The following is a 14,675-nucleotide window of genomic DNA, read 5'->3' on the forward strand; positions in this document are numbered from 1 at the left end:
GCAAGCACTCTGCCACTGAGCCACAACCCCAGCTCCTAGAAATTCGTATATTAATGTAAAAAACAAACAAACAAAAAACTGCTTTTTCTCTGCTGGCAACAAATTCAAATTCCTATTTTGAATACACCATGAGCTAAACGAGTCAATAAACCCCCAATTCACCACCTATGGTTTCACCGTGTTACCTGTGATTAGAATTTATAGAGGCTAGAGAATATGTAACCATAGCAGTGAAACAGTCACCACATTTAAAATGCTTATGCTGACTGAAGGAGTTCTTAGCTTCCTGGAAAAGTTTGGTTCAAAGGAAAAATAAAATTCTTTTGAAGCCAATTATCAAAAAAAAAGGAATCTTCAGCATGCTCCATGAGCACCCCTTTCTTTGGGGTATCCTGTGGTAGCCATGTAGTACAACTGGGAAAGGGGTTCTATTCCTGTAGTTGGTTGTCTTAAAAATCATATGCCCAGGTTCCAATCTTCTAGATGTTTCCTAAGCTTGAATTTCTCCTCCCTCTACTAGATCTTTCTGGTTCGTAAATCCACCAAAATGCAGAAGAAAGTCCTCTCCCTTCGCCTGCCCTGTGAATTTGGAGCCCCACTCAAGGAGTTTGCCATAAAGGAAAGCACATACAGTAAGTGGTCATTGGATGGTGAGGTCTGGGTTGACATGAGGGCCTTAGGGCCTTAGGTCTCCTGAAAGGGGCCTGGGCTTTCAGACAGACAGACTTTGATGACAAGGTAGGTGACCTATCTTAGGAGCCTCGGTTTTCTCATCTGTACTAGGGGGAAATGATTGTTAACAAGCCTCTGTGTTTATAGTGTACTGTGTGCTGCTTGGCATATGTCTGGGGCTTAAGAGAGGTTGGCTTCCTTGCCCTCGTCCCAGTTAAGTGGAGCATGGACTTGGTTTCAGGTTTGCTATGATGAAGCCGCAGAAAAGACTGCAGCAACAGAGACCTTTATAGGATCTAACACCAGAACATGGCACATCCTTATGAATCCTCGAGCAGACAGTCCCTCCAGGCAATCACCAATCACCAATCTTCTATAAAATGCAGCTACTCAGAGGCAGAATCTATCCCTCTGAATAACTAACTGACTGAAGTTTTGAAGGGAGAGTGATGTTCAATAGTGTTAGTTTTCTTTCAGCTGTTTCATGATTATTGTCTACTTTTTGGTCACTGGAAATGTGAAGTGTGGACAGGAGGCCAAGTTTTAAATAAGAAAGGGAACACGCAGTTCTGATATACTGCCAGCCTCCAAGAAAGGATCTGAAGATGGATCTGTACACCAAAGGGGATGGAGGCTTTATCGCAATTCTTGAGTTAGCAAACTGAGGGGTGAAGCCCAGGAGTAGTGTTTAGAAGCAGTCTGAGACCAGAATTCTCACCTGCTTCTCTATTTCCACCTAACCATACTGCAGTTCCTGCATTTGAAGAAATTAGAGGTACTAAGGTCAAGCCAAGGGCAGAAATAAGATTATCCTTAGCCTGGAGTTCAGAGCCTCCCTGAGCCAGATGAACTATAACTGAATCCATGGAGGAGGTAAAACCTGCCAGTTTCTATCATCTGCTTCTGGTTCATTTGCAAATCCAGAACTCACAAGGTCAAAGATGCCAGTAAAACACTTCTTCCTGAGCAGTAAGAACCAGGAAAATGATGTAAATGCATTAGGAGGTAATTGGAGGATATAATTCAAACACATTGTTTTAAAGATAACAGATTTATATGAAGCAAATTATTGGTTTTTATTAAGTGATAAAGTGATTCTGAATTGTTTTTTAAAACTTTGCTGGCCACACAACAAGAGATATCTCCTGCCCCCACCACTTATGTGTGGGACTAGGCTTTGAATGTAGAGTTATTCTGCCTCTGAGCTACATCCCCATCCCTTCGTATTTTTCGACAGGGTCTCACTAAGTCACTAAGGCTGGCCTTGAAGTTGCAATCCTCCTACCTCAACCTTTTGAGTTGCCGGGATTATAGGCCTGCATCACCATGTCCAGCTAGCAACAGATCTTCCTAGTTATTAAATTCTTTCTAATATCCAATGTTCAGTGTGATGAATTGGCCTGAAAGCCACTTCCTTTATCTTCTAGAAGCACAGTCAATGTTTGTCAAAGCTTCCTTAGTGTTCATCAACATCCCTATGGCCAGAGGATTTCCCTCCCTAGTATAGCAAAACCCCTATTACTTCCCTAGCTCTCTCCAAGTGATTTCAAGTGATTGAAAAAACTAGTTTGGACAAAGCATTAAAGTGGTCATAAGTAATACCCACAGGCCTGGCTCCCAACCTAATGGCACCTTCCCAGACAGGCCGTCTTCTCTATTCATTGGGGTGGAAAAGAGTTTGCTATAGAAATGCATAAATAATGCTGTGGTGTAATTCAGTGATAGTTACATTCATGAGGCCCAAGGTCCTATCCTCAGTACCCCAAAATAAATTATAGATAGATAGATAATTTTGTAATTATTTTTGGATTATATGATTTAATGAGCCATATATATTTTATGTGATTTCATAATACACACCACCTCATATTGATATATAGTGCTTTCACATAAATTATTTCACTTTTTAAAAATTCAGTTCCCATTATTACCCTTTTAAAATACAAGGAAAATGTTATTATTGTTCAAAATACTATTATGAGAAAACTGAGGCTCTATCCAAAACAGGTTTCCTGCTACTGAACTCAAGAGATTATGGTACACATGTGGGTTTGTTGTTTGTGTATATGTGTATGTCTGCCTGTGACAGTATATGTGTAGAGGTATGGATGCTTTGGGGGATACTTCAGAAATATCAAATAAGGCCAGGTACAGTGGTTGTACACCTATAATTCCAGCAGCTGGGGAGGCTGAGGTAGGAGGATCACAAGTTCAAAGCCAGTCTCAGCAAAAGTGAGGTGCTAAGCAACTCAGTGAGACCCTGTCTCTAAATAAAATACAAAATAGAGCTAAGGATGTGGATCAGTGGTTGAGTGCCCCTGAGTTCAATCCTTGGTACCCTCCCCCTCCAAAAAAGAAAAAAAGAAATACCAAATAAACAAAATAAGCAGGTGAATAATGGTTTAGAGCATTAAAAAAGGAAATACCCAGCATCTCAGGAGGCTAAGGCAGGAAGATCACTATTTCAAAGTCAGCCTCAGCAATCTAGTGAGGCCCTAACCAACTCAGCAAGACCCTGTCTCTAAATAAAATACAAAAAAAGACTGGGATATGGCTCAGTGGTTAAGTGCCCCTGTGTTCAATCCCTGGTATCAAAAAATAAAAAACAGTAAAGGAAATAAAGCATACCTGATTGAGTACATCTTTGTAACACTGAGGATTTTGGGGAATGCTTTTGGAGGGAGGACAGTATGAGTAGAATCTCTGCAGAGGTGGTGTGAGGGGTGGTTGATAACCACATAAGCATTTCAAGTCACACTACTCACTGCCAAACCATTTGGAAGAGGAAAAAAAATGGTGCAACTTCTTGCCAGAATGCATTTTCCATTCAGAAACTTGTACAATGGGACCAGGTGAGAGGACATGGCTTTAGAATCTTTCATACTGAACTTCCCCAAGAGTTCATTTCTGGGAGATGTGAAAGATCAGGTCCACATTCCTTTACCATGTGACTTCTGCCAAACAGTACCCTGGTTTGGCAGAAAGGAATGTAGCCCAGGAGGTCCATGTTTACAGGGATCAAGGGTCAAGGGCAGGGTGAGTTGTGCCCCAGTGCTGTCAAGTGCAAACTGGTCCCTGCCCCATCCTACCTTGTGCTCTTGACTTTAAGGGGAAAGAAACATAGTTGTGCAATTCAAGTCTGTCTAGTCTGTTTACCAAGCCTTGGAACATGTGCTTGGTGTGAATCAAGGGCTGAAGCTCTGGGCCACCCGACTGTTTACTGGCCTGAGCCTGCCTGTCACACATCCTCCTTGCAGCTGGTTCTGATAAGCCACACAGTAGTTTGAGAGGACCAAGATTGTCCTGCACATGCTGCATTAGAAGGCCTTTCCTTTCCCAAATGCACTCAGGGAAACTCAGCCTATTTCTGAAATCTCTCTTTTCCAGCCTTTTCCCTGGAAGGCTCAGGAATCAGTTTTGCGGATTTATTCCGGCTCATTGCTTTCTACTGCATCAGCAGGTAAGGTCTCTTCATTTCTTATGACTTTGAAGACCTGCTTGGTGTATGCAAAGTTATCAACCGATTCAAGCTAGGAAGAGGGATCTGGGAGGCTGGTCACCTACTAGATGTCAGAGGAAGGACTGACTACTTAAATCAAATGTTCACCAAGTCCATGTACCAGGCTCATGATGGAAACAACTACCTGGCCCATCCAGGTGTCAGGCCACATTAATAGGGTTATTTCTTCAAGCTACTCCTGTTAGCATGACTTATCAAGCAGGAAATATACATGCACACATACACATGCATGTGTTCATGTGCACATGTGCACACACAAGAGTACACACACATACACTCAAGAAAAAGAACCCATATGCAAACCTTAACATTTAAAGGTCCTTAATAATGTTTTTTGGAAACTCTCCAGGGCATGGAGTTCATTCTACAACTGTGAGTTCTTTAAACCAGTCCATAAATATTGCACAATTGTTCCTCAGCCAGCTGGGTGCTCATGTCCTTTTCAACCAAAGTGACTGTTTTAATCTCCATGAAATTAAGCCCGAAATCAAAAGGATTTGAGTTGTAGAAGCCTTTCTATTGTTGTTATTTTTAATATTATTTTCCTTCTCGAAGTAACAGCTTTTCAAGTCAAGTGAACTCTCAGAGATAAAGAAATGGAATTCTTGTTATGTGCGGAGATTGGTATTGCCTCCTCTTATGGGGCAGGGCTCAGTTTGGTTTCTGTGGCTGGCTTTTCTGTTTGCTCATTGCAGCTGATATAGTAGAGACAGGGCAATCCATTGTCACAGTTGGTCTCAAACATCACTCCTCACAGTTATCACACACTGAGGCCAAGGACTTCATTTAGGTTGGTTTTGTTGTTGTTGTTTGGGTTTTGTTTGGATTTAGGAATAAGGTTATTCCTCAAAGACTGAGTTAGATGTACATCCTGCCTGTTGACTAGACCCCTGCCAGAGGACAGGCACTAAACTCTCCAGGTTACTAGAGCTACATAATACATGGCCTGAGGAAGAGGAGGCATTTCCAGAGGGAGAATTCAGAGCTGCCTACTAGCAAAAAGAAAATAAGAGCCTTCCCCAGGACTGGACCACTGCCCTGTGTGTCCCATCCAAGGGGATGTCACCTGCCATTGTTGGACTACAATCCCATGGGCTATATAAAGAAATTTGCTACCCAAAGAGAGAAGACTAGTGCTGAAGAACATCCCCCCAGCACTCCCCAGCCTCCTGCTTCCCTGGCCTTCCCCACCCCCATTCCTAGAGAACCACACCATTTCTGATCTAAATATAACCAGGTCAGAGGAGAATATTTCATTGTGAATATGTCAGCTAGAGGTGAAGATGGCTGATGTTTATCTTCAAAGTTTGTGTGTTGGTAATTGTTGTTCAGAAAGAGGCTTACACTCACAAAAACAATAGTTGGCAGCACCCCAAAAAAGATACCATCTCTCCCCTCTGCATTCATAACAGACTGGAGTACCTGCTGTCCAGGACTGTCTAATAATTAAAGGATACAAGGTGTATGAAAGCATTTTGTAAAATACAAAGCATACTTACAGAAAAATCCCATCATTAACATTTCAAAATTATTGGGGCCTAATAATTTTGAAATGTTAATTATTTTTTTTTATTTTAAAAATTCAAAGGAAAAAAATGCAAAAGAGATTGATGTTTTTGTTTCTCTTTTGATGCTACTCATCTGTGTTCTTGATAATCAGTAGTTCATGTGGCCCAGTCTTACCAAATTTATTTTTTAAATATTTTAATTGGTTATTAGTCCACAAATAATACTCAGAGAATATGATTGGATTATCACACATAATGTGTCCCATGTGCACTGGACAAGAGATTCCATGGATCAGTAAGTTCAGGATTTGCCATATTGGGAAGGCCCGATGGAAAATATGATTGAAATGCAAATGATGTCTACGATTGACCACCAATGCCTGGTAGCTTGCTGTCACTTTGGCATAATTAGGGTGGTAATAGAGAATTGAACTTCAAACTTTCATGTGCACTAGAATCACTTAGGACTTTGTTAAAATGCAGAATGTAATTCCGGGGGCCTGAAGTGGTGCCTGAGGTCCTGCTAACCAAACAACTCCTGAGTGATGAGTATGCTGGTCCTCACACTGCACTTTATCAAGGGGATAAAGGAAATATCTACCTGTGTTGGCCCATGCATACATCATCTCTAATCTTCACGACAACCCTCTAAATCAGGATTTTGAGACACTGAGGCTTAGAGTGAGGCATTTATTTGCCTATAATCATCGGATCAAAAATAGCAGCTATGGGATTTGAACCTCTATTTTCCCATTAAACTCTGCCAGATGCACAGACCTTGGGGTCCAAAACTAATCCTCACTTCACCTCTATGAACTCTATGGGAGTGTGCCAAGGATCTCACCTATCTGTGTTGTTGTATGATCCTGAACCCATAGAATTCCTTCATGGTGTTGTTTGGGCCCACAGGAACAGAAGTGCTTGGAATAATGCAGTAGTAGTTACTTAATAATGTTAATCTCTTCCCCTTTAGGAAATGCAACATGTAGAACAATCATAAAATAATAAATTTAGACTGTGTGTGTCTTGAAACTCTTGAGTGAAACATTTATATTTCAGATGATGACTTTTTACTCAAGATTTAGGATACTAGTAATGGTGCACACCCATAATCTCTGAAGCAGGAGGATAAACAAGTTCTAGGCCAGTCTGAGCAGTTTAGTGAGATCCTGTCTCAACAAAAATAACTAAAAATGTCTGGCGATGCAGCTCAGTAGTAGAGCGCTTGCTGAGCATATGTAAGGCCCTGAGTTCAATCCTCAGTACCACAAAAAGGAAAAAGGATTGGGGTCCCTCTTTTTAATAAGGCATAGGCGAGAAGGAAGCACGCGCGCGTGTGTGTGTGTATGTGAGTATGTGTGTGTGTGTGTGTTTGTGTATGTGTTTGTGTGTGTGTGTATGTGTGTGTGTGTCTAGATATTGGGATGCTCCTTGGCTGGCACAATGGGAGAGGACTCATGTACAACATCTAATTTTCTAGCAGATGAAAGCCTACAACCATCCATTAACAAATGTAAGGTACAGCTTCCTGTCATATGTCATTAAGAAAAATCTAAACCAGTCAAGTGATATTTTAAACTGCAGGTATTGCATTGAGCCACATAAACACTTGAAATAAATAAGCTGGTTTTGGTGTATGTGCCTTACCCTCAAAATTATCTGAAAAAAGTCAAATTTCATTAAGTCAGTTCAGCCATATGAACACATATTTGCAGAATATTTTGATATTACAAAGTTCTGGTTCCCACTCATCTTCATCTTGGATTATAATCAGGGTCACCACCCTGTCAAGTCAGGCAGTAGCTATTAGAGATGCTGCTGTCCCTTGCAGCTCCACCTCCTTCATCTCAAACAGATACAAATGGACAAGCATAAAAGGGGGGTGCTCATAACATTTAGAGGACAGATGAAGCAGGAAGTGATCTGAGTTGGATACCCTAGGAAAGAGGTCCCTCTTGATTTTATGTGAACAGCATGGTAGAGATTTAGTGACACGATGAAGTGTCAAAACATCCCCGTTTGTTCTTTCCACTGACTTTACAACTTTGTTATTCAATGTCAACAGCTTTGAAGAATCCAAAATTATATCTAGTCATCCAGATTTAATCTGGTTCATTCTAGAATGTTGCCTAATCTTACTATAAACAACAGGTCATTTGATATAGTTATCCTCTACAATAGAAATTTTTAGGACTTTTTGTGATGACCAAATTCAGGCAGAAGCTCCAAGTTCTGTCCTTCACTAATTGCACCCCAGTCACAGTGTCCTGTCTGGTTGTATTTTTTTATATCGGATCCTCTCCTACCCTAGGGCCTTTGCACCTGCTGCTGCCTCTGCTTGGAATACTCTTCTACTCAAGGTTTACTCTCTAGCTACATAGAGATCTTCAGTCAAACATCTTCTCATGAAGCAGTGTCTAGCCATCTCTTAACCTCAAAAATTCTTTATTCCTCATTCATATGTAATGTTTATCTACAGCATATGCCTCTTCCATTATGTTCTCATAAATTTTGTATTTGTTCATTGTCTTTTGATATCACTGGAATGAAGCCCCATGCTGGCAGGGACTTATATGTTTTTTCCCAGCTCTGGAACGATATTTGACATACCCTAGATGATCACAAACATTTGTTGAATGAATTGAATAACTATTTTTTTATAAGGACCATTACCACTACCAAAAAATTAGCACCTTTTCAAGTAAGTCACCACTCTCATTGACTATTCATTTCATTCATTTATTCATAAAACATTTTCTCTCTGTCTGTTTCAAGCAAGGTGATGTGCTGAGCCCCATGGGAAATTCACCCATGAACAGAGCATGGTCCTAAGTCTTGCATGTGAAAATGAGCAAATGCCTTTATCTTTTCTGAGAAAGCAATTCATGATCCATGAATTTACTCCTGGTGACTTTATGCCCTGTCTGAGGCAAGATACTGCTGTGAGCTTAGTTCCATCCGTTTGGGCCTGTTGCTCTGTGATGCCTGTGCTTGCCTATCTTTACATGGCACCACATTGCTTGGGCAGTTGCTGACATGAGGTGCCTTAGACTTGCCTTCAGTGCATGGTCCAGGGGGTCAATAGCATTCCTCACCAGGAAAGTTGGCAGAAATGCAGATTCTTCAGTTCTACCCAGACCTCTTAAACCAGAGGATGCAATATGACAAGACCCCAGAGATTCGTGTGCACACTAAAATTAGAGAAGATCTGTCTTAAAATAGAGGAGAAAGTTTTGTCTCCAGCATACAAAGGACAGTGTGTGGGCTTTACTGGAAAATGACACAAGTAAAACCGGTAGATATTTGCTGAGTTCCAGAAGGGAATGTGTAATTACACTGCCATGTGTAAATTAATGGTCTAATAAATCCTGTCAGGGAGTTGGAACCTGATGTTCAGATAGGCATCTAGCAAATTAATACAGACTATCTAATAGGTATGATGAACCTACCAACACAGTCAGCAATTCTGATGTTAACTCTACATGCCTTTAAGCTACCCAACAGGGAAATTTGATCCTCACTGTGGATGTTGAAACTATGTGGGCTTGTTTCTTGGTCTGTCCTGAATGTGATAATATAGACAAGGATTGTACATGTTGAGTCCTATATAGCACCAGTAAAAAAAAAAAAAAAAAAAAAAAAAGTTCTGGTTGGATACAGTGTAGTGTCTATTTAGGACATTTTAAACATTGGAGCCAAGACATGTCTAGGATTAAAATGAATGCAAAAGATAGAAACCAGATATGTAATGACAAACATTCTCTCCTTTTCTAAAAAAGGGATGTTCTGCCATTCACCTTGAAGTTGCCTTATGCCATTTCAACAGCCAAGACCGAGGCTCAACTTGAAGAACTAGCCCAGCTGGGACTAAGTAAGTGTGCATCCCTGGTACAGGTCTATCTTAAAATGAGTCAATGGAACAGTCAGTGTGGAGCTGGTTAAGTCTGTGTTGTTATGTCACTCCTGTGGTCAAGAAGAATCCCCATCTCCATGGCAAAACCCAGCCCTCAGGTCCATATAGACTCTGAATTCTTTTGGGTTTCTCTTTGGGATTTTTTTTCCATGTCATATGTTCAGAGGGACCTGAGTTTGTCTATGTAACCCCCAAATTTCCCCTTTGGTCTCTGTCAATGGTTTAAACTACCCAGATGTCAGAATCCTAATGCACGTAACAACTGTGATCCACTAGGGTCTTCCCTTTCTGTGGCATCTCTCTGGAGAAAGGCTATTGTTGACAGAAAGAGAAATCCAGGACCAGGATGGTACATCTCATATGCCTGGTTTCATTTTGAGGGCCACATGGGCATGGACAATACTTCTGTGCTTTGAGGAATTTGACATGAAGCCATCCCAACTAACATCTGTCTCACTTCTCCCCTTATTGTTCAATTCCTGTCCTACTATTCTGTGTTACCTCCCTTCCCTGCCAAGGATCCTTGTCTGACAGCTGGGTACTTGCTTCCCACTTCTGTGTCTCTGCCAGTATCCCCAAAAAAACTCCAGTTCAATTGGACAATGAGTGACAATGAATTGAGACATACAGCTCACCCAGTTTCTCTGTCTTATTGCTTTGGGGAATTACTGAGTTTCACTTTTTCACCAAATTTTCCTCTTAGATGGAGAGGGGAAATTCTCTTAAGATTTTAGGACCTCCATCTCTGGATAGATTAGTAATCAGGCCACAATATTTGAATGGAAGTTTGGGATTTTGAAGCCCCAATACCAGAATTCCTAGAACAAATAAACTAGGAAATTTGACCCAGAAAATAAAAATATCTGTTCCTCCTTTGGTATATTTTTCTTTTAGTCTAAAGAACTTATTTTGAAATGGGTATCATTCCTGAGGGAGCTTCCCTAATTCATAGAGAAGCCTGACAGTAGCTCCAAACTCCCTTCTGGAACTCAGTTTGCTTCAAAAGGATTACCATATGTTTCTGAGTCCTTTCTGGGTAATAAGACTGGGAAAAAGAATGGGGGTGGGGCAGAACCATTTTTTAAGATCCTACTTAAAAGCTGTGCCTTCTGTTGCAAATAAGTTATGCATACCTTTGGAGGGAAATTGAAATTAATAACATCAACTAGCTTATAGGCCTTTTTAAATTTTTATTTGTTTATCCTCGGTGTTGGGGATTAAACTGAGAGCCTTGTGCATGCTAGGCAAGTACTGTACCACTGAGCTATACCCCAAGTCCTAATTGTAGGCCTCTTGAAAGTATGCACTGGGTCTCATTTTTCTCTGGTGACCACCATCCCCATAGCTCTCTCTGGTATGGTCAGCAAGCAGTATATGCTTAGTTGCTGGAGAGCAATGTCTGAGGTGTGGTACAAAGATAAAAACAAATAAGCCTCTTACAGTGGCTGGTAACCAGATACGAATGAGATCTAATGAATGTATATTCAACTTATGATACTTACTGTGGCCCTGATCCATTTGGGGTGAAAATAGCACATTTTAAAATTCTGCATCTCAGTGGGGCATGATGGTGCATGCCTGTAATCCCAATGGCTCCAGAGGCTGAAGCAGGAGTATTGCGAGTTCAAAGCTAGCCTCAGCAAAAGCACGGTGCTAAACAACTTAGTGAGGCTCTATCGCTAAATAAAATACAAAATAGGGCTGGGGATGTAGCTCAGTGGTCAAGTGCCCCTGAGTTCAATCCCCAGTACACACACACACACACACACACACACACACACACATTCTGCATCTCACTTATTCATTCATCCAACAAATATTTCTCAAGGGTTTGCTATGTGGTAGATACCATGTCCCACACCAAGTTTTGACGATTAATAAAATCTCTCCTCCCCTTATTAATGCAGTTCATAGTCTACATGGGAGATATACATATATGTGAACCACATGTTCTAAGCTATATAAGGTCTTACATAGTCTTACAACTGTGACAGAGGAATCTAAACAGTATCCAAAGGACCTGGGAGTTGGAGTTAGTTCCTCCAAAACTTGCTGTGTTGGCCAACAGAAACATCAGGCAAGTTCACATATACTTTACAATTTCTAATAGCCACATTAAAAAAACATCTTAATGTTAACAATTTTTTTATTTACTATATCCAAAATATTATCATTTCAACATGTAACCACTATTTAAAAAAAAAAAAAGTATTCATGAGCTAGGCACAGTGGCCCACATCTATAATCCCAGCAATTTGGGAGGCTGAAGCAGAAGGATTGCAAGGTCAAGGCCAGCCTCATCAATTTTGCAAAGCCCTAAGCAATGTAGTAAGACTCTGTCTTTAAAAAAAAAAAAATAGACTAACAAGAGGTGGGGATGTAGCTCAATGGTAAAGCACCCTTGAGTTCAATCCCAAGTACAAAAAAAAAGAAAACAAAAAGATTTTTCCATTCTATTTTTTTCATACAAGGTGTCTGAAATCCAGTGTTTATTGTACACTCATAGCACATCTCAATTCAGCAATACGAAATCTGTGTTTAGATTTCATTAAATTTACAGTTGAAAAAGTAGATCCATGAACCTAAGTTCCTAACGTGCTTAAACATTTTCCTGAATTGAGCATGTTATAAATTTTAAATTCATTTAACTGAATTGAGCATGTTTTAAATTTTACTTTGAATTTTATCTTAAGTTCCTTAGTTGCACCAACCATCTTTCAGGTGCTCAGGAGCCACCTGTGATTCTTGGCTTTTGTGCTGGATGGCACAGAAGGAGAGGAAGGGAAGGAAGAATGTAAGAAAGGCCCCACAAAATGGTTGACACAAATACTAACATCATGCATGTCACCACAGACAAGACAGGACCTGGGCTCCCAATGTAAACTTTTCTCCAACCCCTCCTACCCCACTGCTCGCAAGGCTAGCCATTCTGGGCCCATAAGAAAGAAATGCAGGTAAAGCAAACCCAGCAAGAGAGAAAGAATATAACCTATTCCAAGTGGAAATTATAACAGATACATTTATCATCATCATCACCTCCCCCTAAATGCATGGAAAACTGGGTCCCTTCTGTAAGAGAAGACTCAAGTAGTATAGATACAATAAGCCACTGGCACTACTCCAAAGAGTGACAAATATGTATAGCCTTTGTAAGAAGGTGACAGGATTTGGGAAGGAAGAGTAACAAACCACAAAGATAATTGGATGTATGATGGAAACTGCACTTGGCATTTGCATAAATGTCTTTTTTTTTTTCGCTGATGGGACCCATGAGCATAATTTTCCTCTTCTTGAGGCTTTAATGCTGAATGTGTAAAACCCCAAGCAGATTGTGTAACATCCCCCAGGCCCAGCTGCTGGTCCTACCCTTTAAAGCGGAACTTTGAGGCCTGATTCCTTGGCTGGCAGCTGCCTCTGTGGAGGGCATCCCAGGAGAAGTTGATTGGAAAGGGTGGTTATTGCTTCCTGAGCTGACTTGGTTTTTGCAAAGCAAGCTCTGAGCCCTGAGGTCCTTTTCTGAACTTATTCTGTAACAATTCCAGTTATTGTCTTCCTTTTGATTTACCTGTGAAAAGAGGTGGGCTGGAGTTGTCTGTTAGCCAAACCAACATTTCTCAAGGGCTTTGAATGTGAGAGGCCTGGAGCCTCCCTGCAAGCCCACAGCTGGGCCTGGCAGCCTTTCTGCCCTTTCCAGTAAGAGAATGCAGTAAAAGTAAAAAGAAGAAAAGCAAAAAACAACTCCAAGGTTAGCACCCCCCCCCTCTGAGGCACGTGTTGTTACTGTGTGTGTGTGTTTTATTGCAGGAATGGCCCAAGTGTACTGTATTTACATTCTTGTGTTCACTGATAATGACTTTCAGATTTTTGGAGCTCCTCAGCTGACAACAAACCCCCAAACCCTCCACCTCCCCATAGGCCTTCCTTCTCCTCCTCCTCCTCCGACCGCATCTGTCCTGCCTCCCTGCGTCAGCTCTGCCTTATAAATGGAGTGCATTCTATAAAAACCAGGACGCCTTCAGAGCTGGAGTGTAGCCAGACCAACGGAGCCTTGTGTTTTATTAATCCTCTTTTCTTGAAAGTGCACAGCCAGGACCTCAGTGGAGGCCTGAAGCGACCGAGCACAAGGACTCCCAACTCGAATGGCACCGAGAGGCCTCGGTCCCCCCCACCCAGGCCCCCGCCACCCGCTATTAATAGTCCCCACACAAGCCCTTGGCTGTCCAGGACTGAAACCCAGACGAGCATGCCAGAAACAGTCAACCATAACAAACATGGGAACGTAGCTCTGCTTGGACCGAAACCAACTCCCATCCCTCCACCCCGGCTGAAGAAGCAGGCTTCTTTTCTGGAAGCAGAAAGCAGCGCAAAGACCTTGACCGCCAGTCGGCCGGGCCTGGACCGGGAGCTGGAGCTGGGCACAGCTGGCCCCGCAGGTGGAGCCCCGCCTGAGGACGCCCCCGGGGATTGCACAAGGGCCCAGCCTCCCAGCTCTGAATCACAGTCCCCGTGCCATGGAGGCAGACAGAGGCTGAGCGACATGAGCATTTCCACTTCCTCCTCCGACTCGCTGGAGTTTGACCGGAGCATGCCTCTGTATGGCTATGAGGCGGACACCAACAGCAGCCTGGAGGACTATGAAGGGGAAAGTGACCAGGAGACCATGGCACCCCCCATCAAATCCAAAAAGAAAAGGAACAGCTCTTTCGTGTTGCCCAAACTCGTCAAGTCCCAGCTCCGAAAGATGAGCGGGGTGTTCAGCTCCTTCATGACCCCGGAGAAGCGGATGATCCGTAGGATTGCGGAGCTGTCCCGGGACAAATGCACCTATTTTGGATGCCTGGTGCAGGACTACGTGAGCTTCCTGCAGGAGAACAAGGAGTGCCACGTGTCCAGCACAGATATGCTGCAGACCATCCGGCAGTTCATGACCCAGGTCAAGAATTATCTGTCTCAGAGCTCGGAGCTTGATCCCCCTATTGAGTCACTGATCCCTGAAGACCAGATTGGTAAGTACCTACTTTTTACCTTGCAAATACAAAATCTACTATATGACCTTGCCAGA

General features: G+C 42.1%; 1 protein-coding gene across 11 annotated transcripts in view; it reads left to right on the plus strand.

Annotated features, from left to right (window-relative positions):
- Nucleotides 1-14,675, plus strand: part of Rin2 (Ras and Rab interactor 2) — a 219,928-nt gene that overhangs the window by 176,288 nt on the left and 28,965 nt on the right. For all 11 annotated transcript variants that reach the window (XM_046434917.2, XM_058576458.1, XM_046434911.2 and 8 more), the window contains 4 exons: nt 521-632; nt 4,060-4,132; nt 9,480-9,571; nt 13,474-14,619. In XM_046434917.2, coding sequence (XP_046290873.1) covers nt 521-632; nt 4,060-4,132; nt 9,480-9,571; nt 13,474-14,619 — 1,423 coding nt within the window. The remainder of the gene's footprint in view (nt 1-520; nt 633-4,059; nt 4,133-9,479; nt 9,572-13,473; nt 14,620-14,675) is intronic.

The sequence above is a fragment of the Marmota monax genome, unplaced genomic scaffold (assembly GCF_021218885.2).
Source record: "Marmota monax isolate L192 unplaced genomic scaffold, Marmota_monax_Labrador192_F-V1.1 WCK01_AAM20220418_F8-fsc00005, whole genome shotgun sequence".
In the NCBI taxonomy this organism is placed as follows: Eukaryota; Metazoa; Chordata; class Mammalia; order Rodentia; family Sciuridae; genus Marmota; species Marmota monax.